Raw genomic sequence first — 26,049 nt, 5'->3', positions numbered from 1 at the left:
CAGGACCTTTCTTTCATTCTGTGGTGGATTTTTCTCCAGGCTAAGGCAGCTGGACAAGCACAGGCAGGCCACCGCGCAGCAGACTGTGCAGCTCCTCAACAAGCAGACCGAGCTCCTCCTGGAGAGACAGAGCCTATCGGAGGAGGTGGCACACCTGAGATCCCAGGTACTGTATGAGCCTGGTGGCAGGGGTGGTCCTCAGTGTGGGGTCACCCACTGGAGGACACACTGGGGTCTGGAGATGGGTCCTTTTTGCAGTCTTTTTTCCAGAGCTCCATTTTTAGAATAGGCTGATGTTCCCATGATCACACTGCTCTGCTAATAAACTGGGAGAGATCTTGAGACTGTACTGGGCACAGTGGGGGACACCAGACAAGTGTGAGTCAGGGTCCTGTCCTTTAAAGGGAGCTGACATCAGGGACCACCACCTGTCTGTCAGTTTGCTGTACTGGCGTGGCTTGCATGTTGCTGTGATTCTGGGAGCTATGCTGCTGGTATTTCAAATACCGGCAGTGTCACCCACGTTGGACAGATTTTGGCAGAGCTTCCAGACTTAGACCAGGAAGAAAGGCCTAGCGATCTACTTCCAAAAATCAGCTGATGAAAACACTCTGGATCACAACAGAATATTGTTTGATATAGTGCTGGAAGATGAGCCCCCTAAGTTGGAAGGAGCTCAAAGTACACAGTGGCCACAACAATAGACTCATGGGGTCACCTTGAGTTGGAGCCAACTCAGCAGCAAGGGCAACTAACAACAACAGCAAAGTCAGGAAGGGAGGAGAGGTCATGGCCATGAGCCAGCAAGCTGGGCTGAGTTCTGAACTGCATCAAGCAGGCTATGCAGCGGAAGGGCAGGAGGGGGAGGGGAAGGGGAAGGACTGCAGGTCCAGGGAAGCTTTGGGGAAGAGGTGGGCCTTGAACGTCCTTGAAGGATGCATAGGATTTGAATTGGCTGAGGAAAGCGGTGTTCCCAAGTAAGGAGTCATCACCAACAGGATGCAGAAGGAATCTTGTCCTAAGCTAGCTGATGATTGAGCTGACATTTTGAGTGCTTGCAGAGTGCCAGGCCCCGTGTTACATTTATGATGGACATTAACTCTTTCCCCTTGAACAAGCCTGCAAGGTTGATATTATCATGTCTGTTTTACAGATAGGTAAGCCTTTTTTTTTTTTTTTTTAAGCCAAGCCTCAAACAAGTGTATACAGCTAGCAAGTAGGGAACCTGCAAATGGAACCTAAGGCTGATTCCACAGCCCAGGCTTTTGCTGTTCAGGTTAGATCTGGGGCCACCAGCAGGGATAATGGAGGAAAGACAGTGTCCAGGTGAGTTTAGAGTACAGAATTAAAGCTTTTTATGCTAAGTTGCTCTATTCTTGTCGGGAAGACTGTGCTTTCTGCCCCGACAAGCAATTTGTTAGGATAATGAGGAGGTCCATGGGCTGGCTGCTGTTAGTTAGGATTGCACCCAGGTGCTCCTGAGTGCCTGGCAAACTTCATGAAGAAAGTACTTGGGATGTTTAATGGGAGAAATGCATTTGGACATGAAAATGATGAGAAATTGTATGTCCCATTCTTCTTTCAAAATGACCATGTACTGACTGGATATTGGGGAACTTCTAAGTACTGACTTCTCCCACCCAGCCCACCAAATCCCTCTGCAAAGAAGTACTCATTTATGCCACAGATAGGAACTGGGTGCCTCCTGGGTGCCAGGCACTAGCTCAGGGCTGGAGTTGGGGGTTGGTATCTGCACCTGCCCTGTTCCCTCCCATGGTTCTGAAACTGCCCCCAGGGAAAAGCACAGTGCATGCTGCTTAAAGACCATGCACCCCCAGTCGTCCCAGATGCTTGTGAAAGGAATAAATAAATTCAGTTTCCAGGGACCCACCGCACATATACTGAGTCAGCGTTTTTTAAAAAGCTTCTGGGGAAATTCTGGAGGATACTCACATTTGAGAGCCTCTGAGGTGTTTGGTACCAGAAAGAGCAGAGAGTGATTCCAGACTCTGTCATTGTTCTGAGACCCTGGGAAAGTCTCTTACGCCTCTTCTAAGCCTGAGTTTTCCACATCTGCACAGTGGGTATTACACCAACCTAACTCCAAGTGATATTGGAAGTGTGAAATGAGTGCAGCTGCACCATGTGTGGCAGGCCTTCGTGCACCTTGTAGGCAGTAGGCATGTCAGGATTGTCTCTTTTCCTCTCTCCTCTCCTCTAACTTGTCCTGGGGGAGAAGCACAGGACAGGACAGAGACCCCGCGGAGCCAGCGGTGACAGGAAGATGCTCACTCCTCCCTGGTCCCTTCCCCCCCACCCCCACTTCTTAGATGCCTTCAGGCATTCTGTCCTCTCTTCCACCTGTGAGGGTCCGGCTTAGGTCAGAACCCAAGCCGCACTGGCAGTCCTGTGGGAGGGCCCCAGGTGAGCCAGCGTTAGTCCTGGTCAGCCAAAGGTTAGGGCCATTGGGGTCACTGGGGCTCCAGGCAGGTGCTAGCCTCTGTCACGACTGTAGGGACTGTTACTCATGGCATGAGCACACCTTTGGGCCTCCAGGAGCCACGACTTCCCTCAGAGCTAGTATTGTGGGGCGTCTCCCCCCCATTCTGCGCTAGATCACTGCAGTGTGGGGTTTGCCTTCTCACTCTCCATCCGCCTGCTTTACATCACACTCAGATCCTCCTTCACATGGACCATCAATGCCGAGAAACCTCTTCCAGGGCTTTAAAAATCTGGTAATTGCCAAATGAATTGCAAAATTTGCACAAAAATGCATTGAAAAAAGAAAAAAAATTTTAAAAATCCTCAGAAAAACTAGCGAGTCTTTCTTCCCTTGCCTGAAGTGACAGAAGCGGTCTGACCATCCTGTGCTGTTTGATGCTGGCCCACCTGGCTCATCTCTAAAGGGACCTTCAGATCCAAATATTACATTTGGAGTTATTTTCGTATGAAGATGACAAAAGAAACTTGGTAGAGAAAATGTTGGCTTTCTGTAGCAAACACTAGTGTCCAAAGAAGAGGTAGGGATCCAGGTTTGCAGCTCTCTGCTGAGCGTCTGAACCCAAAGCCTCTTCTCTCCACGCGAATGCTGCATTAGACTCTACTCGGGCTGTCATGTGCCCGGGCCTCCCCCGGGATGCATTTTCCCACTGAACAAACTTGAATTGTCAGTTAACCTTCAAATCAGCCCTTGAGTTGAATGTGGCAACTGCCTGACACTGAGCAGGTATCTGGGAGTTCATTGCCTCCTGAGGGTTCCAGGCTGACAAGCAGCACCGACTGCTTTTCTGGGGATTGTCCTGTGGGTACAGCTCTTGGGCATCCGGCTTTTGGAGCTGCCGTCTTCTCTGGTTTAGGGCTGGTTTAGCTAAAGCCTCCTAATTTCTTAGCCTGGATGAATTAGGCTTAATAACTCAATTTTGCATGTCAAATTCTAGAAAATCTCTGGCCACCCAATGCTCAAAAGAGAATGGATACTTTCTGGCTGGCCTGGGCAGCTGCTCTGAAGCTGAGTCACTTCCCTCCAGTCCTCTCCTGGGAGCTAAGCCTGCTGCCTTAACCCCGAGGACTAATGGTAGGGCTCGGGGCTAGTCTGCGCCTCTGACAGGAAGTGTCTAGCCTATTTAGAAGGCTTTATTATTCTAAATTGCTTCTGCCTAAATTCTGCAACATGTCTGGCAGAGGGAGATACTCATAAGCGTAACTATGCCACGGTGGCATTTTTGGCCACGAGTGTTCCCATTTTCCCCTTCATTGACGTTGCTGGCAGTGAACCAGCCTGGTGAGAGTGGGGCCGGCTCTGTGGGCTGACGAGTGGGCATGGCTCGGGCGCTAACCACTAAGCTCCAGGCTTATGCTTTGGCTTGCTCTTAATTTAGGGCTGAATAAAAACAGGGTTTTTTTAATCTGCCTCACTCTGGGGGAAAAAGAAACTTCTAGAAAACAGCTTTCAAAATGTCATAAAATGGCTTGGAGGAGAAATAGAGACGATAACGCATTTACTCAGCTCTACCCCAAACACACTTCCGTACCTCCCCTTCAGTCAGGTGACCGTCTCCAGATGGGCACTCTCCCCTCAGCTTTTGTGCTTGAGGGCTAGGTTGAACATAACACTCTTAACACTCTTGCCTCTTCTTAGGGAGCGAGGAGGGGTCTGGTTTGGTGGCGTGAGGGGTGGCGAGGAACTTGCCTCCCAGGGGAGGTTAGGCAAGGTCTGACAGCTGGTAGGAGGGTCAGGGGTTTGTGACCCAGAGCCCGGAGGCTCAAACATCTGGCCAGGAAGGGTGGAGCCAGCTGGTGAGGCAATAAGAGTCTTTTCTTGGGGAGGATGGCATCTGGGGAGGGGAGACACAAATTATCTGTACACTGAGAGGATTCTCTTAAGCATTGAGATGATTTTTTTTTTTTGTTTATGTATGCATTTGGTGACAAATATGGTTGCAACTTGTTTGCACTGTGTAGCAACCATCACCCTGAGCAGGCCGTTTGGCTCAGTCCTCAGTGCTCAGCCTGGGGAGCGATTCCCCATTAGCCCCTCCGTATGAATCACTTTTACAGTTCAGAAACAGAGTCTGCAACTGACTTATCAATGGTTAATCAGTTGGACCTATGACTTTTAAGCATTCTTGGCAGTGAATTTCCTTTTTAATTTGATTTAAAGTTGTGCATGGATCCAGCAGCCATATGTGATTATAGTCAAGATTGTCAACGTTATCTCATTACACCAAAAGACTCAGAGAATAGAGCTGAAAACAAGCACAAGAAGCAGAGACACAGACAGTGATCTAGGGAGGAAAGGCCAGTGGGTGACCTGGAGCAAAAGGAGGAAGGAGGCAGTGGGAGTCTGGCAGCTCAAGTGAGGGTGCACAGGCTCGGGAAGAGCAAGAATGAGTGGCTGCGGCCCACCACGTCAGGACATAGAGGTGTTTGCCTAGTTTGCTGTGTGGTCCCTGCCAGAGCCCTGGGTTCTTTGCCCAGCTGACTTAGGAGCTTCCCCAAAGTTAGCTACCTGCAAGACAGATGGTGCTTGAATAGAACAGCAAATACACTGAATAAAATAAATTAAAAAGCCTCCTCCTGAACCAAGATTTTTTGGAAAGAATTCTAAATAGAGGAAAACAAACAATTTTATTTCAACCAAATTGTTGTTTTTTTGTTTTTATCCTGATTTTCACCGGAATTGTCAGTCTCAAAAATAAACACTGATACATTCCCAGAAAATATTTTTCAAATAAAAACTGACTCTGTTAAAGTTTGCCCTGATTCTTTCAAAACTGTGTACAAGACACTGTCAACCAAAGTGACTTGCATATTTTTTTAAATAAACTTGAACATATGCAGCTAAAATGTCATTAACTCCCTGCTGCTGGAGTGTTTCTGCAGAATGACATAAGACCCCTGGAACCGCGTTTCTAACGACCCTCAGAGAAACTTCCCCATACAACTCAAACAGCAGTTTAAGTTGGTCTTTTTTTTTTCAAAGGAGGGCTTTGTGCATAATTAATATTGAAAAGCACTGAGGGCTTCATTTAAGCCAAACTTGCTCTTCCTTTAACAGTTCATTTTGTCCAAGACTGAATAATCTCAGAACAAGAATCACGGAAGAAAAATAAATTGAATTTTATATTGCTTCAGATACATTCGCTCCACTCATTGCTTCCGAAGTCAGACATTACATTTTGCTATATAAATTCACAATCAAGATTTTAAAGGGAGCTAAATATTTTAATCCAATTAGACAAGTGAACAAAACACTGAATATTACATGTAGTGTAGATAAGTGGTTCTTGCCTTTAAAAGACTGTAATTCCGTCACATTACAACCCCAAATGTCAATGTTGTCTTTATTTTTAACACTTTCAAACACGAGGCAGCCAGAGGCTCTGCTCTGTGCTGTTGGTGACACTGTCTGTCCTTTGGGAATTCTTAAAATCTATTTACCATGGAAACATGGCCCACATGAAACACAGACACCTGCCGGTGTGCAGGGGACACCATTGTGACTTGTGTGACTCCAGAACGCTGGAGGACTACTAACTTGGGTTTCCCCGAGTTGCAGAAGGAACACTGCCTGCGCTCTGGGAAGACGAGAAGGCGCGGCAAAGGGCAGGCCCGGTGCTGGCATTTCCTCCTGTGTGTGGTGGGGTGCTGTCCCCCTGGGTGGAGAGTCCCCTGTCCAGCTGAGATGCTATTTTACTGAGACCCGAAGAATCATCCTCTTCTAGCTTCTTGCCTGCCTGCAGCCTTTCCTGTGCCTGCCTTTTAATTCCGCAGCTTCCACAGTTCTGTTGCTTTTCGGGATCCCCAGACAGCCCAGCCAGGCCCCCTGGTCCAGGGAAACCAGGCTTTGAACTCTGTGCAGAGCTCCCATTGTCAGAGTCTGGCCTGGCAGTTAGGAGGAAGAATGAATTGCTGGGTGTGTGGTGACCTTGCCATGAACTCCTGCCCCGCTTTGCAGCTGGCAACAGGCAGATTCCCAGAGAGGCACTGAGGCTACCCCGAGCCAGAGGGAGGGCAGGGAGCCCCGCCGGAGTGTCTGTCACTTGTGTGGGAGGAAGAAAGGCAGAGCTACACCCACAGACGGCAGCTGGCTTGGGCCTGGAGGGCTGGTTGAGAAGGCTGCCTTCTCACAGTTGAGCGTCCACACTTAAGGCCTCATTTTCACAAAGTCTCACAGGATAATTGGTTGGGGCACCTTTCTCTGAAACAAATCAGTGACTACATAGTTCACTTGGCTTGTTTATTCCAGGTTACTTTCCAAATCTGACCTCTACTTAATTCCACAAAGATCAAATCTGGCTGCTTAGGTGCTCTCTCATTCATCTGGTCAGAATGGGCATTAAGACCCTGGACTTTGAGGTCAGGTTGCCTGCATGTAAATCTTAGCTCTGTACCACGTCAGGTTCATTTTTTGGCTTCCATATCAATTGGTTTCTGGTAAAGAAAAAAAATTACTACTAGAACTGGGCACCCTTTAAAGGGGAGCTCCCCACCTTACCCAGAGCCCAGCAATGATGATCATGAAGCCAACAGGATCGGTACTGAGAGTACTGTGGCCTTGAAAGGTGAATAATTTAACATCTCTTTTGTAGAGATGAAAAAATAAGGCCCAGAGAAATGAGGTGATTTGAACTGAGAAGTAAATGGACAGGGAAAGAATTTCTTCTAGAGAAATTCCATGGGCCACTGGCTGTGGTAAAAGGTTGCACAGAGTGGGAGCTATCCCAATGGGTGAGGTGGCTGCCATTCTCCCAGGGGAACTGCCACAGCCTCGTGTGGCCTGGAGCTGGCCCTGGCTGGGAGAACTGCAGGGCAGTAGTCCTGGCTCCCAAAACATGACTGGAGAGCCACAGAGAGAAGGTACTGGTGGCTACCGAGCAGCTCAGTCAACTCAGGGCAAGATTTTGGAATGTTCCAGATGGAGGTGGAGGAGGGGCTCTGCCCCATCTAGTTAAAAATAGATGCTTTATTGCCAAAGGCACAAGGAACAGGACCTCTTTTTTTTTTTTTTTTTTTTTTTTAACCTGGCAACACAGAGACAAAAGATGCAGAGGAGCAAGGCAGAGAACAAGACAGCATCCCTGGGTACTGCCAACGGTTAAGTGTTTGACTGCTAACTGAAAGGTTGGCAGTTTGAACTCATCCAGAGGTGCCATGGAAAAAAAACCTGGTGATCTGCTTCTGAAAGTCACAGCCTTTTCAAAACCTCATACAGCAAACCGCACGTGGGTTCCATGAATCGAATCAATTCAACAGCAACTGGTTTGGTTTTTTTTTTTTTCAGAGAGAGCAAGAAGGAGGGGGATATTCCATTTGGAAGGGCTACTAAGAGGCTAGGGTGGAGATGCACAGACAAACAAGGGGACAGCAGGTCAGGCCTGAGGTTGCAAGCTTTCCTATAGAGGTGAGGTAGGGCAGCAATATCCTGGGAGGGTGTCGCCTTTCAGGCCTGCTTAGGAACAAACAGAAAAGAAGAAAAGGCTCAACCCCACAGTGTGGTTGCCTGGGGAACAATTCAGGTCACCCAGAGCAACTCATTTTTTAAACTCCGAATTTAAAGTCAAACTTCAGAAATAAATTATAGGCACAAAAGTCCGGGTGTGTGGAGGTGCCCTGATAGGAATTAAAATGAGAAAAAAGAAAATGGGTTAGCAATAGTGGGCTTGCAGACAGGGAGTGCTTATGTCCTCTGTGGACAGTATTCTACCAGAGCAGCTGCCAGGGCGCCTGCTGGTCCCCTTGTGATCTGAGAGCACCACACAACTGCAGATGTGGCCACTCCACCCTGGAGCCACAGCAAGGGGCCTGGCCACACGTAAAAGGCAGAAGGACAGAAAGATGGTGGCTGAGGGCTCGCACCGCAGCTCTGACAGGCTATTGTGGATGTGGCATTTTCATCAGTCCTGTACAGCAAGACCATGGTCAGTGTACCCTGGAACAGTGTTCTGGAAATAAGCATCCCTAAGAAGTAAAGGCAGATTGCTTCTCAGATGCCAAATGCTAGATTTTGACAGTACCTGAAGTGTCCATTATCACTGGCAGGCTATGGAATCAGCACGGAAAGCACTCAGAAGGTCTTTACTAAAGATTCAGCAAACTGAGGGTGACATTATTTTAGCATGCCTGCATTTCGCAGACAAAACAAGGTCTGTCTTAGTCATCTAGTGCTGTTGTAACAGAAATACCACAAATGGATGGCTTTAACAAAGAGAAATTTATTCTCTCACAGTCTGATAGGTTACAAGTCCAAATTCAGTGCGTCAGCTCCAGGGAAAGGCTTTCTGTCGGCTCTGGAGAAAGGTCCTTGTATTCAGTCTTCCCCTGGTTGAAGAACTTCTCAGGTGCAGGGACCATGGGTCCAAAGGACACACTGTGCTCCTGGTGCTGCTTTCTTGGTGGTATGAGGTCCCCAGTCTTTCTGCTCCCTTCTTTTATACCTCAAGAGATTGCCTCAAGACACAGTCCAATCCTGTAGATTGAGTCCTGCCTCCCTAACACAACTGCCGCCCATCCTCCCTCGTTAACATCATAGAAGCAGGATTTACAACATATAGGAAAATCACACAATGCCAGGAATCATGGCCCAGCCCATTTGATACACATATTTTTGGGGGGACATAATTCAACCCATGACAATGACATACTAGAGTGACTTCTTCCGTCACACTTACTGAGTGCTTACCATGGGCCAGGCACAGTTGCAGGCACTGGGGTCGAACAATGAACAGTAAAGCACCACAATATAAAGTGAGGAGGAATTCAAGCCTTCACACCAAAACCAAATAAAACAGAAAACTGATGAAGAGGGAGCAAAAGCTGACTGGCTGCAGGAGAGCAGTCCAGGTCAATGCCATGGGCTCATGGGGAGGGCCCACACCTGTGTCCCTCTCACGTGGATCCGCAGAAGGAGAGGTCACAGCTTCAGCAGAGCCTGGTGTCCCCAGGGAAAGGATCGCACACTGATAAATTACTAGATGGCCCTGGATCCCTCAGGCACTGCAAGACTATGAGAAATGCCAGTTTTCCTGGAGCTTAGTTAAAAACAAAACTACATTTTACTTGTACTTCAGGTCTTTAGAAATATTTTGTATCGTGCGTGGATGGATGTGTTTTCTATCAAAAGTTTAATTTTTTTTTTTTTGAAATTTGCCTGTTGTGGTTTATGCTTGTATCCAAAGACATCTTTGAATTTGTAAGGTGAAAAAGTAAGACTGGGTTTCCAGAGCACCAGCCACCAGGTAGCTGTCCTTACTTGGCCAACCCGGGGAGCGAGGTAGGGCATCACTGAAACCAGTCATTTGACAGAACTGAACTGCGTCAGTTGGGTCAAGACGGAAAGGCTAATATGCTCTAGGTAGAGATGCTGTGTTTGATGGTAAAATCGAGTTGGCAGCCTCTGGGCCGGGTGTATTCTACTGAGGATAGAGGGCACCCCTTCTGCAGTGGCAGGGCTCCAGAGCAGACTCCCTGCAGCTGGCGAGGAAGGGCCCAGAGAACAGAAGGCCCCTGTGGGTGCGAAGGAAGAGAGAGGATCCAGCCATCTCCCCAGCACAGGTCACACCACACATTCACTCGTCCATTTCCCCAGCACACATCACACCACAGTCACTCATCCACCATCTACCCAGCACACGTCACACCACTTGTCCACCATCTCCCCAGCACACACCTCACATCACACATCTACTTGTCCACCATTTCCCCAGCACAAGTCACACCACAGTCACTCATCCACCATCTCCCCAGCACACGTCACACATCACACATCCACTCGTCCATTTCCCCAGCACGTCACACCACATATTCAGTTCTCCACCATCCCCCCAGCACACGTCATACCACATATTTACTTGTCCACCATCTCCCCAGCACACGTGACACCAGTCACTCGTCCACCATCTCCCCAGCAAACGTCACAGCACAGTCACTCATATACCACCTCCCCAGCACAGGTCACACCACATGTCCTCTCGTCCATCATCTCCCCAGCATACGTCACACCACACGTCCACTCATCCACCCATCTCCCCAGCACACGTCATACCACATTCACTCGTCCACCATCTCCCCAGCACACATCACACATTCATTCGTCCACCCATCTCCCCAGCACATATTCACTCACGAGGGAGCGTGCCCTTTTGCTCTAGCCCCTACCTTAGTTCAGTGCTAGATGGAACTGAAACCAAACCGCCATCAAGTTGATTCCAGCTCATAACAACCCTACAGGACAGAGTAGAACTGCCCCACAGGGTTTCCAAGGCTATAATCTTTACAGAAGCAGATTGCCACTTTTCTCCTTCTAAGCTGCTGGTGGGTTCAAACCACAGACCTTTTTGGTCAGCAGCTGAGTGCTTTTAACCACTGTGCCACTAGGGCTCCTTGAGATGGGGCTGTACACATATTCTAATTACCCTGTGTGAAACCATCCTCCTACAGGCTGAGTCATGAAAAAGTCATGATGAGTGTCGCATGCACTAGAAGGTATTTAAATATTACCTTTTCTTTTTTTTTTGAAGGCAACAGATTGGTTTTCATGTATTTCTCTGGCATGAATTCTAAATCTCTTGGTTTCATTCATTGTTCTCTTGGAAATCCCCAAGTAATCGTGGCTTACTCTGGGAAGACAAGAGTCGTCCTGTGATTCTAGTTTAGGAAATGGGGTTGGGGAGTGCCAGCCCACTTCTTGAACATGATCCCCAGCTGACGGAGACCAGGTTTGCCCTTCGATCCTACACCGCACTCTGACCTGTTAAGTGAGAATGGGGTTTGATCAAAGTCATCTGAGCTCCCCTCTCCACTCCCAGAGGGCAAGGACTCTATCTTACTTACATTTCCATGCACTACATGACAGGCACTCAGTTAACTGTTATGTAGAGTATAACTAGTTCCAATGGTTGCTAACATGACTTCTGTCGTGGTAAAAACTAATCTGAATAGCCACATCCGCAGCAGCAGGTAACATACTACTACCCTAAATTATGATCCCCCTTCCCTGGCCCAATTTTTATGACCTAGTTTTTAAACATAACTAAGAGATCATGTACACCAAATCCCCTCTCCCAGCAAACAGGGTTTTGCATAAAAAATACCTTTATATATGTTACAACAAATTGTTTTACAGCTAAAGATTTGCAGGTCACACCAGGGACTTCCAGAGGCACACGGCCCATGTCTGTTTTTGTTCCAGCTTCACCCACTGCATGGCTGAATCAATGTCCGGTAAAGAGATTCTGGCATAAATGAGCCTCTCTGTTCCCGGACAGGGAAAACACGGCTCTCTGGCCATGTCCTAACACCATACTGTCCTTATTTAAAAGGCACAAAAAATGCCTGGAATACAGGTTGTTTTCAGATTTAAAGCATTAAAATCATTATTACTAATATGTGACAAGGGCTCTGATCTGTGGTCAAGATGAGGCACAAACCTTTACATAGTTTCCACATTTTTAGCAACAGAAATTTTTTCTCCAAAAACTGAAGTGGTAAGAGGTGACTACACCAGTAAATGAGAAGACAAGTCACATTGACGAAGATATATTTAAACTTACTTTTTATTATAATTTTTTTCCAGTTACCCAGCATGCCTCAATCTGATTGCTGACCTGGATGAAACAGAGTGAAGTCAATCATGTACAGAGAGATTTACAGTCATCTGCTTTTAATACGCCACAATCCACCACGACCTTTCCAGCGTGACGCGCCTCAGATGGCAGTGGTGCTGGATGCTGAGCGTCTGGAAGGGCTGGGTCTGAAGTTTGATGTTCAATGAGAAGACCTATCTCCTGGTGTATGTTTTCAGAAATGATTTGCAGTCTATTATGCTTTAAACTCTGCCCATTTATATGCTGTTGCACATACGAGTTTCAATAAATGAATTTTTTAAAGACTTGAATTATACTGTTTTCTTTTTATCTTGGGGTAATGAACAAAACACACCAAAAAGGCACATAGTTTAGCTAGGCCAAAGTGTAATAAGGATCAAATCAACTTTTTTTCTGCCATTCATTTTGCTTCCCTCTTCGTGATTTTTGTATCATCCTTCAACTTTATTTGCCTTTTATCAACAACCCGTAAGAGTCCATTGTGACTTATCCTGCCAGGATGTGCACAATAAAGAGACACTGGGAAACACTAGGCATTATTCTCTCAACTCCATTAACAAAAAAAGAAAAGAAAAAGAGCGTCATCTTTGGCTCTGTGGTCAGATTTCTTCTTCAATATGCTATACTTGAGAAGAGCCTAAAAACATGTACTTAGGGAAATTAGAAAATTTACTTGAGTATATCAAGTATCTGTACAGAGGTCATTATTTATTTAAAATAGTATTTGCACTATACAGAGTTAAGCCCGCAAATGCTTTAAAGTAATAAAAACGGACAATGAAAATGTTGTGTTGTCTTTGAGCATGACACTAAAAGACTAAAGGCAAGGCTGCCATCAGGACACGTCACTGACCACAGGCGATTTGCCCCAGCCAGCGACCTACCAGCAGCAGCAGCAGCAGCAGTATTATTATTATTTCGACATAGATCTGATGTTACCATATGCTCAGCCTTGCTTCTCAAAATCCATGTGACTTAGGCTTGGGAGGCAGTGGCATGATTACAGAGCCCATCTGAGTCTCTAGAGCATGGAAAAGGTTCAAGCCTGAAACAGGGAGAACTCTTCAGATTCAGAAGTTTTTGACTTCATCAAAAATGTGCTAGACATAAAGACTGTCACCTAAGATATTTTAATTGTCCTTAATTCTGCTCTTGGAATACTGTGAATAAATTATATGATATTCTAAAAATAGCACCTTTAAAGAAATTAAGAGGTCACTTTATTCTGGAACTGTCCCCCAGTGGTTCTAAGAGAACAGCATGTGAAGAACACCCTCCGATCTGGCTGCCTGACACATATATGCCTGGCTAACTTGGGACCCAAACGCCGTTCCTTCACCTGCCTTCGTCACAGGAGTGAAACCAAGCTTCTAAACCAGTAGATTACGTTGGTATGTGAGGTACAATTGGAAAACAGGCCCCATCCTGAAGAATTCCAGGTCGACCAGATTGTAGCGCACTCATCCGACTCATCTATTCCCCATGTCTAAGTCTGCCGATTTGCCGTGAAGTCTTTAAAATGCATTCTAAGGAAGGAGTGTGCGGAGCGGTACGAATCAGGAAGACATCACTGAGGAGCTACACTCCTTCAGAGTTCTGGTCCAAACCGTCTGCTGCGAGGATTACTAGGGTCGGAAAGAATCTCCAAGGAGACCTGCTCCCCGCCGGCTTCAGAGAAGATATGCCCTGAATCCAGTGCAGAGAGGTCGGGAAGTAGCCCCTTCCTCAACGCTGTACCACCACGCTAGTGCAATCTCACTGAAGTAATAAAATAACCCCCTGTGTGTTTTCGGCTACCGGGAATTAACATAGTTTCCTATCACATTTCATAGAGGGTAGGTTAACACCAGGTGGGGCTATTGAAAATATATATTCGTGCCAGTAAAGAATAACGTTGAATTTTCTGCGATTACAGAACCAGGTCCCACAACAATAGGCAGAGAAGTAGCAGGTTGACATAGTGCTTTATTTCAGCTGTCTGTACGAAGGAAAATCATGTGCATCCCTATCATATACGTGTAAAAATACTAAGGATGTACAGTGTACAAAAACAGGTTCTCGTGGTTATTTCACATCCTTGTGGGTCATAGACTCAAGGAAAGCAACAGTTTTAGTATGACCAATAGTAATACGGTTTCTTGGGTTCATAGTCACGTCTGCTTAAAATCCTTAACCAGATGACTAGATCTTGCACGGATCTAATGAAAGAACTAGCAAGGTCAAGAAATGTCACAAACTATAAAGCTACAGGGAGGTAATTCAATTACCAATTTAGAGGTTTTCTTTTTTATTTAAATAAATACTTTACATTTCATGCTTGCCTGTAATGCACTATCAGGAGCAAGATAAGGAAATTCTACTGTAGACAGTACGAACAGTAGCAGCAAAGTGTGTACATTGAGGTGTAATATATAGACCCTGCAGTTAGTAAGGAAGGCCCTTACTTTTGTACTCTAGGATAAGCAAGTGGCCCCTGCAAGAACAGTCAGCTTTAAGAAGCCGGAAATCAGTTATGGGGAAATGGAAAACAATACTGGAATAACGCTAATTAGTGTAGAAAGCAAAGCTGTGAGCAACCCTGTCGAAAATCCAAGCAGAAATGGCCAATTCCTCCAAGATGGCTGTGTGATTACAATAGGGCAAACTCAATGAAAGTTAGTACAAGCTGGAGTCCGCAAAGTCTGAACTGTATTCTGATGGAATGATTCCAGGTTTCGGGCCTTTCCACCTGCCAGAATCCACAACTACAGCTATGGGCAAATTACAAGGAAGTTTCAGAAATCTCCCTCGACACACATTTTTTTCTATTATTCCTCCACGCCAGCTGATTGAGATCTGGGAGCAAAAGTAAGGGATTCAAAGAATCTAAGCCAAGAGAACACTTCTGTGATGCTCACAGGCTCTTCGAGGGGACAAGTGCCAAGCAAGCCCCAGGCCTTGGCTGGGGATGGAGAGCCAGCTGTGAGGAGTGGCCAGCCCAGGGCACTGTCAGCGGTGGTCATTAATCTTAGAAAGTGTCCTTCGCCACTGTCATGGAATCACCTTAAGATTACAAAACAAACAAACAACAACAACAAAAAAACAAAAGCTATGTGCTCAGTGTGTGGTGTTACACTTTCCCTCTGAAGGAAGGAAAACTCTGATCATCAGCCAGTCTCAGCTCTCTTCTGTCCTCTTATCTGCTTCTTTCTCATAGAATGGATGGATGCAAGACAACTTACAGGACACACCTTCCGGTCTACTTTCTTGTCAAAGTGAAACATTCAACATAATTCCAAGTTTAAAAAAAAAAAAAAAGGTGAGCTATATGTGCAAGAGTGAACTACCACTTACTGTAACTTCCCACTCAATATTAAGGATGAACTTCACTCAGATAAAAATATGAAAAATGAGGACAAAATCTACGTCTGAATATGTCTTAGCTGCCTTAATAAAATGCCCTTTAACCCCCTGTCAGTCCCAGTGGCCTGCCCACCGCCAGCAGTGGTTTCATATCTATAAACCCACACTTCCAGCGTCAAGAGGCTAAGACATCTGCATATGAATATGATTCATCCTACTTAAAAAGTCACTTGCTCTTTCGTACAATGCAATCATAATACTACGTAATGCTGTAGTCTTCCATTTGGGGAGCTGTCAGATAGCTGAACTAAAACACATTTCCATGGTCACTCCAGCGAGTCCGGGTTGCCGCCTGCTTGCTGCAAGAATGGCCCCCCAGCCCCTTGGACTTCATAGGCTGCTTTGGAAAATGTCAGCTCCTAGCACCAAAGGGTTTAATCTGAAGATCATCATTAATGAAGGAGAAAGATGAGGTTTGCATACATGTCCCCCGTCAGTGAGAAAGGTTGGAACTGGGGGACATGAGTATGTACAGAAAAAGGAAAGCTGGAGGTGTTCTTTTTTTGTTGTTTTTTTCCCTGATGGCTTAATTCAGTGATAAGTGTACCATGATCAGACTAAACACACCAGGTTCTAATCCTTTACTGCCTACTCGGTAAATACTCGAGATGTGTTCATATTGCCAAGGAAAGTTCATTGCTCATCATCGTTCAGGTCTCAGTTTTTTCCACCGCACTGTGCTGCCAGGCCTTCATCACAGATCAGTTCTCAACTGAGCACGTATCAACATCCATTGGTTTCATTAACCCCTTGGCATGGACAGTTGGGGATTTTCAGCACCGAGGGGTTAAACGACAGCATCTCTTCTCTCAAAGCCAAATTCTAACCACTATGTACAATTTCAGAGCCTCATCAAGATTTTTTTACAGAGGAGAAAAAGTGCGTGAGTCTCATCGGCGTGTACATTCCTTGCACATGGGTCAAAATAAGCTGCATGCAGTCTATCTTGTGTAAGTTGGAGCTGCATTTGCTAACGTGACATACACTCCTCATCACTAAAAAATAAATACTACTGCAATATAAACAAAACCATAAAAGGATATTCAAAGTTTTAACATCTGAGAGAAAGCTAATTCACGGAAAACTCAAAGTAGAAAATTAAAACAAATAAGGCAAACACCTGTCTGTCTACCTTGGTGTACAAATTTTGGTGAAAAGCAGGATCCTCATACCTGTCTATATTCTTCAGCCATCAGAGGTGATAAATATCAAGAAGAGAGAAACGTTTCCAAGCACAGGGGGAAAAATGCTCTCTGGCGTGAATCGTATCATGAGACCCTCTCTCTGCTGTGCATATGCCTTCATTTCTTGGTAGGACAATGTTCGTTTGTCCATGACTGCCCGTGAAGTCTAGATGTCCGTGTGTGATACAGGCTTCCTCTGGAGTATCCAATAGGAATTAAAAATATACATATACATATATATATATATATTTATCAGCGGTTGTTCAGTCCTTTTCTCAAGTGCTTCCTAATGAATTCCAGCCAGATCTTAGCGCTCAATCCCTACTTCATGCACTGAACTGAATGGCTTCACTAACAGTCTGCATACGTGCATCACCACCCATCCACGTTGCTGTGGATTACACACTAAATCTTCTTAGCCTAGTTAGTTTTTATCTTCTAGAAAGTTTAAAAATGTACCTAGAATCAATGTCTCTCTTCCAGCCTTCACTGTTAGGGAAAACAAAACCTAAAAAGATCAGAAGATGACAACTGGGGCACAAATGAACAATGGTGGACTCATGACTTCGAAAGATTGTAAAATTATCTCTTAAAGTTGCTATAATAGTAAGACAGTAGCAGCAACAGCATGAGACCTTAGACTGAGATACAATTTCATGCAAAAACAAAAGGTCGAGTGTGTTTGCATATATGTGTGTTTTCATGTGTGTGAAAGGTTGCTAGGGGTGAAGACCCTTGATTGGTCTGGGACGTCTGAAGGTGCCCCTGCTATCTGTAAGAGCTAGGACTGGTGGTGATGTCCAGGAACCGTTTTCAGTAATAAGTCTAGGATGACAGTGAAGCAGCAGAATGAGACAATTATTCTCGTCCACTTGCAGAGTAAGAAAACTGAGGGAAATGTGGCCGCCTCTCATTGTCCACGCAGTCCATGCCATCCTCGTCATCTGTGGGCAGGAAACAGCTATTTTAATCTTACATATTTTTTTGCCAATATTATCTCTGGTCTACATTCTTCTAACTGCTAATATAGGAAAGATGAACAGAGGCTGATAACTCCTATAAACTTGTGTTTATCAATAGAACATACAGTAATTACATTTACTTTAAAAATTTCTCATTTTCATAAACCTGTGGTCTACGAGAAAATAATACTATCAAATTATCTCTTTCAAGACACTAAAATTTGAAGACGTAATGAAACGGGAAAAAATAATACTGAAGAAAACAGGATTTTAATATAAGGAGGCACACACCATCTTCAATAGCCTTCCATTTCATGAAGTTACAATTTGTTAAAATTACGGAAGTCCTGGGTGCTAAGGCACCCACAGTGTGTATAGATAATTCATTGCTAAATGTCTTCAAATGCTTTTACTTCATGGTGTTTTAGATATAAATGCAAAATCAAGGTTTCTGTTACCCCATTTCATCTGTGTCCTTGATTGTGTTTTTAAGATTTTGTCTCTATTCAACATTTAACATCTACCTTAACTTCCTGTTCCCAATCTTCTGATGATAAAACTTAATGCTGGGACAGAGGGTAAGAGGGAGGGATGTCAGCATGGAAGTCCTAGTCCATTAGGAAACAAACAGGGAGAAGAGCCGTGATAGGACGAAAGAGGAGGCTGCTTACAATGAAGTTGTTCCTCCCCATCACCTTCCCTGTTTTCCTGTAGTTCAAAGATTACAAATCTTCGCCCAACCTTTTCCCACAACAGCTCTGCTGATTAAATGCTGCCCTGTCAGGATGCCCTTCCTCATAGGTGGTCATCTGTTCAGTCCCTCATCACGAGAAGCTCTGCAAACTCAGACTCGGGGACACAGCTCCGGGCAAAGTCCCTGTCGCCCTCCAGGGCTCACTTTCGCATGGGGGAGGCGCTCCCTTTTACATCTCTCCTGCTTCGCTCCAAGCTCATCTAACTGTACGCCGTCCTAACAGCAGAAATAAAGGAAAAGGTCTTTCAAATACCCAACCTTCTTTTCATCAAGCAAAAAATTCTATTTCCTCAAATATATACAGAAAATACATTAGCAAATCTTTTAATTTCCCAACCTCTCTAACAAGCACCAATCTCATGCCATGGGAGAAAAAATACAGGCCAGATCTTGCTATTCTGTGGATACTGACCCTGCCATACAACGAAGGATAGTGCTTTGCATTTGTCTGAAGGGTACGGAACAAACATTTCTGTTCTTTTCTTCTTGCTATTCTATTCTTAATACAAAAGTTTCTAAGAAATGTGATCAAGTTAAAAGTAACCAAAATTTGTGGCCTCTGATGTATCAGAAAATAGCACTGAATTAGGTGGGTATCAATCAACCAAAAAGCATCGGTGGCTCCCTGCTCCCCGAAAACCACTGAACCATGAGCACCTCTCTCCTTCGGCAAGCAGACCACAGCAGTGGTAGTTGGCATTTCTCGATAGTATTGAGTTTTAGGGAAATCTCTACCTCGTTATAAAGTATTGGTTCTGTACCAAGTAAACCACATGCATCTTTTAGATCAAATACCTTCAGCAATATTTTTAGCAACAGCAAGAACAGGAGGAGCTAGGGGATGATGGCCTATCGGCTGCTGAGTCACAGCATAAAAAAATTCTCTAGAAATATAGAAAAGGCAGCTGAAATCGTACTGTGCAGATTCTGACATACGTCAATCACATTTCCAAGCAACAGTTTTCCCCATTAACAGTCTTGTTTTGCTGGGTGTGTTTCTGCACCTCAAACATGCAGAGCCCAGGACCGCATGTGTGGGGAAGCCTGGTCCTTGTCCTTGTCCTGCCTCGTCCGCGGGAGGGATGCTGCCTGGCTCCCGGGGTGACCCAGCCAGTCAGGCTCTTGGTGGGGTTGGGGGCGGGGGAGGATGCTGGATTTCCTTTCACACAAGGAGTACTGATTGCTTTGTGGCTGGATGGGAGCTAAAAATTAAGAGTCTTCATTCTGTCAGTAACAAATTAATCACATTTCTGAATATAAAAAACCCGAATTTCATAAATAACCATGTGAACACCCCATACCTTGACAGTCTTTTAAGGCCAATATAGCATTCTCTCACTTCAGCTCCCTGTCTTTTCCTTCTCTCTTGGTAATGAAAAACCAAAACCCACTGCTGTCGAGTTGATTCTGACTCACAGTGACCCACTGGGTCCCAAGGCTGTAAATCTTTATGGAAGCAGACTGCCAGATCTTTCTCCCATGGAAACTACTTGATAATGGTGAGGGGCAAGTATAAGATCCCTATACCAAATGGTGCCACGATCCTGGGACAGGCACTGAGGCAGGCCCCTCTGGGTCCACACAGGCCCACAGCGGGATGGGGGTAGGGGGGCGCCCACTGTGAGTGACACCTGACCCTGCAGCTGAGCCTCTGAGTTAGAGACTGAAGAACATGGTACCCATCAGTATACACACAGGAAAGTCCCTGCTCTGAGAGGATGCTCACAGAGAACAACGATGACAATGAAGAGAACTCTGCCTAAAAACACATCTGGAAAAAGAAAACAGTCATCAACTCTATGTCTAAATCCCTGGGTCCAAGAAACTTCAGTTTCTTAACACGTTTAACAAGTGAAATTATATGGCAGTAAAGCTACCATATCTCAAAGAAATCCCATTTCTCTGTAACACAACCCACAGTTGTCAAGTCGATTTCAACTCACAGTGACCCTGTAAGACAGTAAACCATTGGGTTTCCACAGCTGTAAATTTTTACGGAAGTAGACTGCCACATCTTTCTCCCGCAGGAGGAAGGCAGAGGCCCATTAATGGATATAACACGAGACAGCACATTCCAAAAGCTGTTCAATTAGTTACCACCAGCAAGGGCAATCTGGCACGCTATTGCAGCTGTCTGTAGAAAATGGAACATCTCGCCTTCCTAACGGCTGGTTTGTTCTAAAAAAATAACTCCATTCTGTTTTGTAAAAGCAAGGTGGCAAGTGGGAAGACAATTGCTAACTAATGTTACTACTGCGGACTTTTATGAACAAAACGTCTGTGTTTTAGCAGTTAGAGAGCTGCAATGGTTTCTAACCAGCACCATTATTCAGGCCGCAAGGAGAAAAGACTACGTTAAATGTAATCACAGTTCATGGTTTCACTGGTTCTCCTTTAATCTGCCCCTTAAGCGGATCTAGGGTATATCCAGGGACTTTCAAACTAAAAACACTGCCCCTTTGCCCTGGAAAAACCCAGCAGCTGCAGTTAATCATCAGAGGCTGTTCTACAACAGGGCACTCTGGGCCCCAGGTGCTCAGCTGAGCTGGAGACACTGCAGGAGTGCTCCCAGGAGGGCACAGTGGGCTGCTCACCGCTGGACGGGGTGGCCTGCAGAGATACTGCTGCCCATCTCTGGCTTCACACACGCTGCTAAGCTCTTTGATCTGCCTGCCCCACTCCGAGATCCCGAGCAGGGAAAGGTAGCAAGGCCACACTACCCTGGGCTGTGGTAGGCCCGGTTAGACAGAGATGCTCTGCGGGACACTCACGTTCCTGAACCATCCAGAGCCCAGCAGCCCACCCCACTTCACACTTTCCCAGGTCTACAAATTTATTCACAGGGAATGCCCAGCATGGAAATTCCTACAATGTCTGGGCTTCCTATTAGAGCCCCTGGGCAGAGCAAATGGTTGAGCACTGGGGGTTCTAACCAAAAGGGGGGTGGTTCTAACACACCCAAAGATACATCAGAAGAAAGGCCTGGAGATCTACTTATGAAAAGGAACCATTGAAAACCCTGTGGTGCACAGTCCTACTCCGCACACACGGGGTCTCCAGGAGTCAGAACTGAGTGTGTGTGTGTCGGCTTCCTGTACATCTTTGTCTCAATACAGAAACGGTCCTTTTAACCTTTAAAGACATTAATGGGTTTATACAGGAACTTTCGCTGTTAGTCACTGTCAGGTCGGCTCCAACTCACAGCCACCTTATATATAACAGAACAAAATGCTGCCTGGCTCTGTGCCATCCTCATGATCATATACAGTGCTACTCACATCTAAATTATGCATATTCTTTTAAATAACAGAGTTAATGATAAAATGTGACATGCCAGGAAAAATGTTCTATTAATGGCTTCTATGTTGTTGATGCCTGTGAAAGCTGGACAATGATTAAGGAAGACCAAAGAAGAGCTGACACCTTTGAACTGTGGTGTTGGCGAAGAATACTGAATATACCAGGACTGCCAAAAGAACGGACAAATCTGTCTTGAAAGAAGTGCAGCCAGAATGCTCCTTAGAGGCAAGGATGGCAAGACTGCGTCTTACATACTTCGGACATGTTGTCAGGAGGGATCAGTCCTTGGCGAAGGACATCATGCTCGGCAGAGTACAGGGTCAGCAGAAAAGAGGAAGACCCTTAACGAGCTGGATTGACACAGTGGCTGCAACAATGAACCCAAGCATAACAACGATTTTAAGTAAGGATGGCGCAGGACCGGGCAGTGTTTCATTCTGTTGTGCATAGGGTCGCTATGAGTCGGAACCGACTCGACGGCACCTAACAACAACAACAACATGTTGAAGAATGGGAATTCCAGAACAATTATTTGTTCTTGTGAGGAACCTGTACAGAGGCCAAGAGGCAGTCATTCAAACAGAACAAGGGGATACTGTGTGCTTTCAAGTCAAGGTGTGCGTCAGGGTTGTATCCTTTCGCCATATTTATTCAATCTGCATGCTGAGCAAATAATCCAAGAAGCTGGACTATATGAAGAAGAACGGGGCATCAGGATTGGAGGAAGACTCGTTAACAACCTGTGATATGCAGACGATGCAGCCTTGCTTGCTGAAAGTGAAGAGGACTTGAAGTACTTACTGATGAAGATCAAAGACTATAGTCTTCAGTATGGATTACACCTCAACATAAAGAAAACAAAAATCCTCACAAATGGACCAATGAGCAACATCGTGATAAATGGAGAAAAGACTGAAGCTGTCAAGGATTTCACTGATCCACAATCAATGTCCATGGAAGCAGCAGTCAAGAAATCAAAAGACACATTGCATTGGGCAAATCCACTGCAAAAAGTCTCTTTAAAGTGTTAAAAAGCAAAGACGTCACTATGAGGACTAAGGTGTGCCTGACCCAAGTCATGGTGTTTTAATTGCCTCATATGCATGTGAAAACTGGACAATGAATAAGGAAGACTGAAGAATTGATGACTTTGAATTATGGTGTTGGCAAAGAATATTGAATATACCATGAACTGCCAGAAGAATGAACAAATCTATCTTGGAAGAAGTACAGCCAGAGTGCTCCTTAGAAGCAAGGATGGTGAGACTTTGTCTCACATACTTTGGACATGTTATCAGGAAGGACCATTCCTGGAGAAGGACATCACGCTTGGCAAAGTAGAAGGTCAGCAAAAGGGAGGAAGACTCCCAATGAGATGGACTGACACAGGGGCTTCAACAATGGGCTCAAGCACAGCAAGAACTGTGAGGATGGCACAGGACTAGGCAGAGTTTCATTCTGTTGTACACAGGGTATCTAAGAGTCAGAAGTGATTCGGTGCTACCTAACAACATCAACAACATATTGCTGATCCAGGAAACTCAAGAACTAGGTTCAAGATATGTTCTAACTGTGCTGGGGGACTTAAAAAACCCTCTAACATTTTTAACAGTCTTGTTTTAGAAGTTCTAGAAACTGAGCAATAAAATGTTTATTAATGGCTAACTCTCAACAGGACAACTGGCATGAAAGTTTGGAATGAGGGATAAAGCAAGTAGGATGAGTTTTGAATGGGTTCTGGCAATGGACAGCTAGGCTTCGAAATTCAAGTCAATCATGAAAAAATAACTGACTAGCAACGGATGTATATATCAACCACTTTTAATTTAACTTACTTATGATCAAAATGGATTTGTAAACTGTCTCTCAGTGGTCTTTCTAGTCTTACATTTCCTAACGTTGTATTTCAGTCAGCCCTTTTCCCATCCCCTGCCCCCTCATAGCCATTCTTTTTAGCTAGATATTGGGTTAGGCCTATTTTCACCCTTCAGGTAGTAGATCACAGAACAAAGTGACATAAATCGGGTGCTTAAATAAGATTAAAAATTCACACATGTAGAACTCCAGGTGTTGTTCCCAAAGCTTGTCCTAAATAGGCTCCTCAGGCACACTTAGAAAGAGGAAGGCAGGAAGACCCAGGCCTGCATACCCCCATTTACAGGTGAGGGAAACCTGGCCTCCAAGGGCAACGTGGCCTGCCCAGGGTCCAGACGTAGGAAGTGGCAGAGCCTAGGGCTAAGTCCAGCACTTTTTCAACTTTACCACTCTGTCTTTCATGTTGAGATTTTACTTTTAACTTTCTGAAGTAAAATAACTATCCAAGGCTTTGTATTTACAGAGCCTACCTATTTCTAGGACTTCCAAAATGAAATATTTAGTTGTCCTAAAGAGTCCACAGACGTCAAGAGTTCTGTTTAAGAGAGGAAACTGTCTCAAGGAGGACAAGGCATAGGACAGAGACATGTGAGGGCCTTGCTCTCTCGATGCTTTCTGTGGAAACTGAGTGGGGAGCAAGCCAGCCCAGCCAGCTTCTAGGTCCCAATGGGCAACAGCAGCATCTGTAAGTCAGTCATCCTCCTGCCCCTGAAGACCCCAGCACTCAACACAGTGTGCTTATTCATTCACCTCATAGGTAGTTATTGCGCACCTATGATGGCTAGGCATCTAGCTAGGAATTGAGGCTAGCAGTAAATAAGACAAACCAGATCCCTCCACTCTAGAACACTGCGGTCTAGTGGCAGAAACAGACAGTAAACAAAGACACAAGTTAACCAGAAAAATATCAGCAGGTAAAGGTGCTGATGTAGAGAATTAAGTGTGAGGTTATGACTAAGGAGCTATGTTGTTCTTTAGACTGGAGGTCAGAGAAGGATGTCCGCTGAAGTGACATCTAAACTGAGATCTGAAGAACAAGAAGGCACCAGCCATTCATGCACATATCTGGGAAAAGAGCATTCTAGGCAGAGAAAGCAGTAAATACAACATCCCAAGGGAAGGCGAGGTGTGGCACATTGGAGATGTGGCTGGAGCATAGAAACAATGGTGGAAGATAGAACAGAATGAGGTCAAAGAGGTGGAGAGGGTCCAGATCAGACAGGCTGTGCAAGCCAGTTGAGTGGTTTGAATTTAAACTGCAATGGGAAGCCACTGGAAGGTTGTAAGCAGAGAAATGATGGGGCCTGATTATAATTAGAATTATATCCACGTGATGGGGCCTAGTGGATGCTATACAGAGGGAACTGCCCATGCTCCAATCTAACAACCCACGGCGCTGCCCAGCATTGCAGACAACTGCATAGCTCTAGTTCATGCTGCAGTCAGAGGAACTATGCCAAGGCCTGTGTCCATTGTTTCTACTCAGAAAGCCCTTAAGCACTTGTCCACAACTTTGAAGGCTTTCTAACATTGTTATTTAACTCTTAGAAATCGTAAGATTCTATCCATGGCACATAAGATAGAGTGGAAGCTCACTGCCTCACTGCCCCACCATGGGTGATGTACTATGGGTAGCACTTCAATATACTGGTATTTTGCAACTTAACCTGGATATCAGCCAAGATGATGAGTCCTGCTCCTGGCTATGATGACACTGGCTGTGGGACTTGGAGCAGCTCAGCTTTTCTCTGGATTTCAGTGTCTTCACTTATAAAAGGAAAGTTAGGAGGTTCTTAGAGTATTCTGACATTATTTAATATAACAACATAAAGTAACATTTTAAATTTCAGAATGTTCAGTCACAGGGTGTTTTTAACTTCAGACTGTTCACAAGCCATGGGCCCCAAATGAAGAACTCCGGGCCTAGATGGCTCCTAGTTTGCATCCACAGATCCGCTGACCGTGTCCATGGCTGAATCTCCTCTCATGGACACCCAGTGTACATCAGCACTCTCAACTAATCTGCCTTTGAAAAAGGAAGGAGGAGAGAGTAAAACCCCAAAGAAAATAAAGGGAAAGAAACTAACATGATACTACCACTGTGTGAGGCAAAAGATACATGACTCGAAGAATATTTGTAGCCATCCAAATACCACCCTAAATCTCAATCCTCTCCTCCTACCTAAGGCTAGAAGGCTGGTAGATAAGGTTTGGTCTTCCCAGTCAGTAGTCTAAACACAGGCCCTTGAGAACCAACACTTGTCAGCAAATGGGAATGTTTATAAATTTTATCTAATGTTATTCTTCCATTAGAGCCCAGTTATTTAGGGTCTTTCTCAAAGTGTGGGACATATACTAGTGTATGTGCAATGAAAATGTAGTTTTAACAGATACGTAATTTACATATACATACATACATACATATGCATATATAAGAAAACCAAACCCGTTGCCGTCGAGTCGATTCT

General features: G+C 45.1%; 2 protein-coding genes across 9 annotated transcripts in view; one reads left to right on the top strand and one right to left on the bottom strand.

The window, feature by feature from the left end:
* Positions 1-12,381, top strand: part of SDCCAG8 (SHH signaling and ciliogenesis regulator SDCCAG8) — a 242,418-nt gene extending 230,037 nt beyond the window's left edge. For all 3 annotated transcript variants that reach the window (XM_049868130.1, XM_049868124.1, XM_049868131.1), the window contains 2 exons: positions 40-166; positions 12,074-12,381. In XM_049868130.1, the coding sequence (XP_049724087.1) occupies positions 40-166; positions 12,074-12,103 (157 nt within the window). In that variant the 3' untranslated portion in view covers positions 12,104-12,381. The remainder of the gene's footprint in view (positions 1-39; positions 167-12,073) is intronic.
* A 1,668-nt stretch (positions 12,382-14,049) lies between these two features.
* The window catches only part of AKT3 (AKT serine/threonine kinase 3), a 325,618-nt gene continuing 313,618 nt past the window's right edge, over positions 14,050-26,049 (bottom strand). For 5 of the 6 annotated variants that reach the window (XM_049868135.1, XM_049868133.1, XM_049868137.1 and 2 more), the window contains one exon: positions 14,050-17,634. In XM_049868135.1, the coding sequence (XP_049724092.1) occupies positions 17,549-17,634 (86 nt within the window). In that variant the 3' untranslated portion in view covers positions 14,050-17,548. Of the gene's footprint in view, positions 17,635-17,874; positions 18,623-26,049 lie in introns of those variants that run through there. The other variant, XM_049868134.1, reaches the window with a different exon arrangement.

This window comes from Elephas maximus, chromosome 24, assembly GCF_024166365.1.
Source record: "Elephas maximus indicus isolate mEleMax1 chromosome 24, mEleMax1 primary haplotype, whole genome shotgun sequence".
NCBI classification, from domain to species: Eukaryota; Metazoa; Chordata; class Mammalia; order Proboscidea; family Elephantidae; genus Elephas; species Elephas maximus.
The sequence above is the reverse complement of the archived record's forward strand: the minus strand, read 5'-3'. Positions and strand labels throughout refer to the sequence as shown.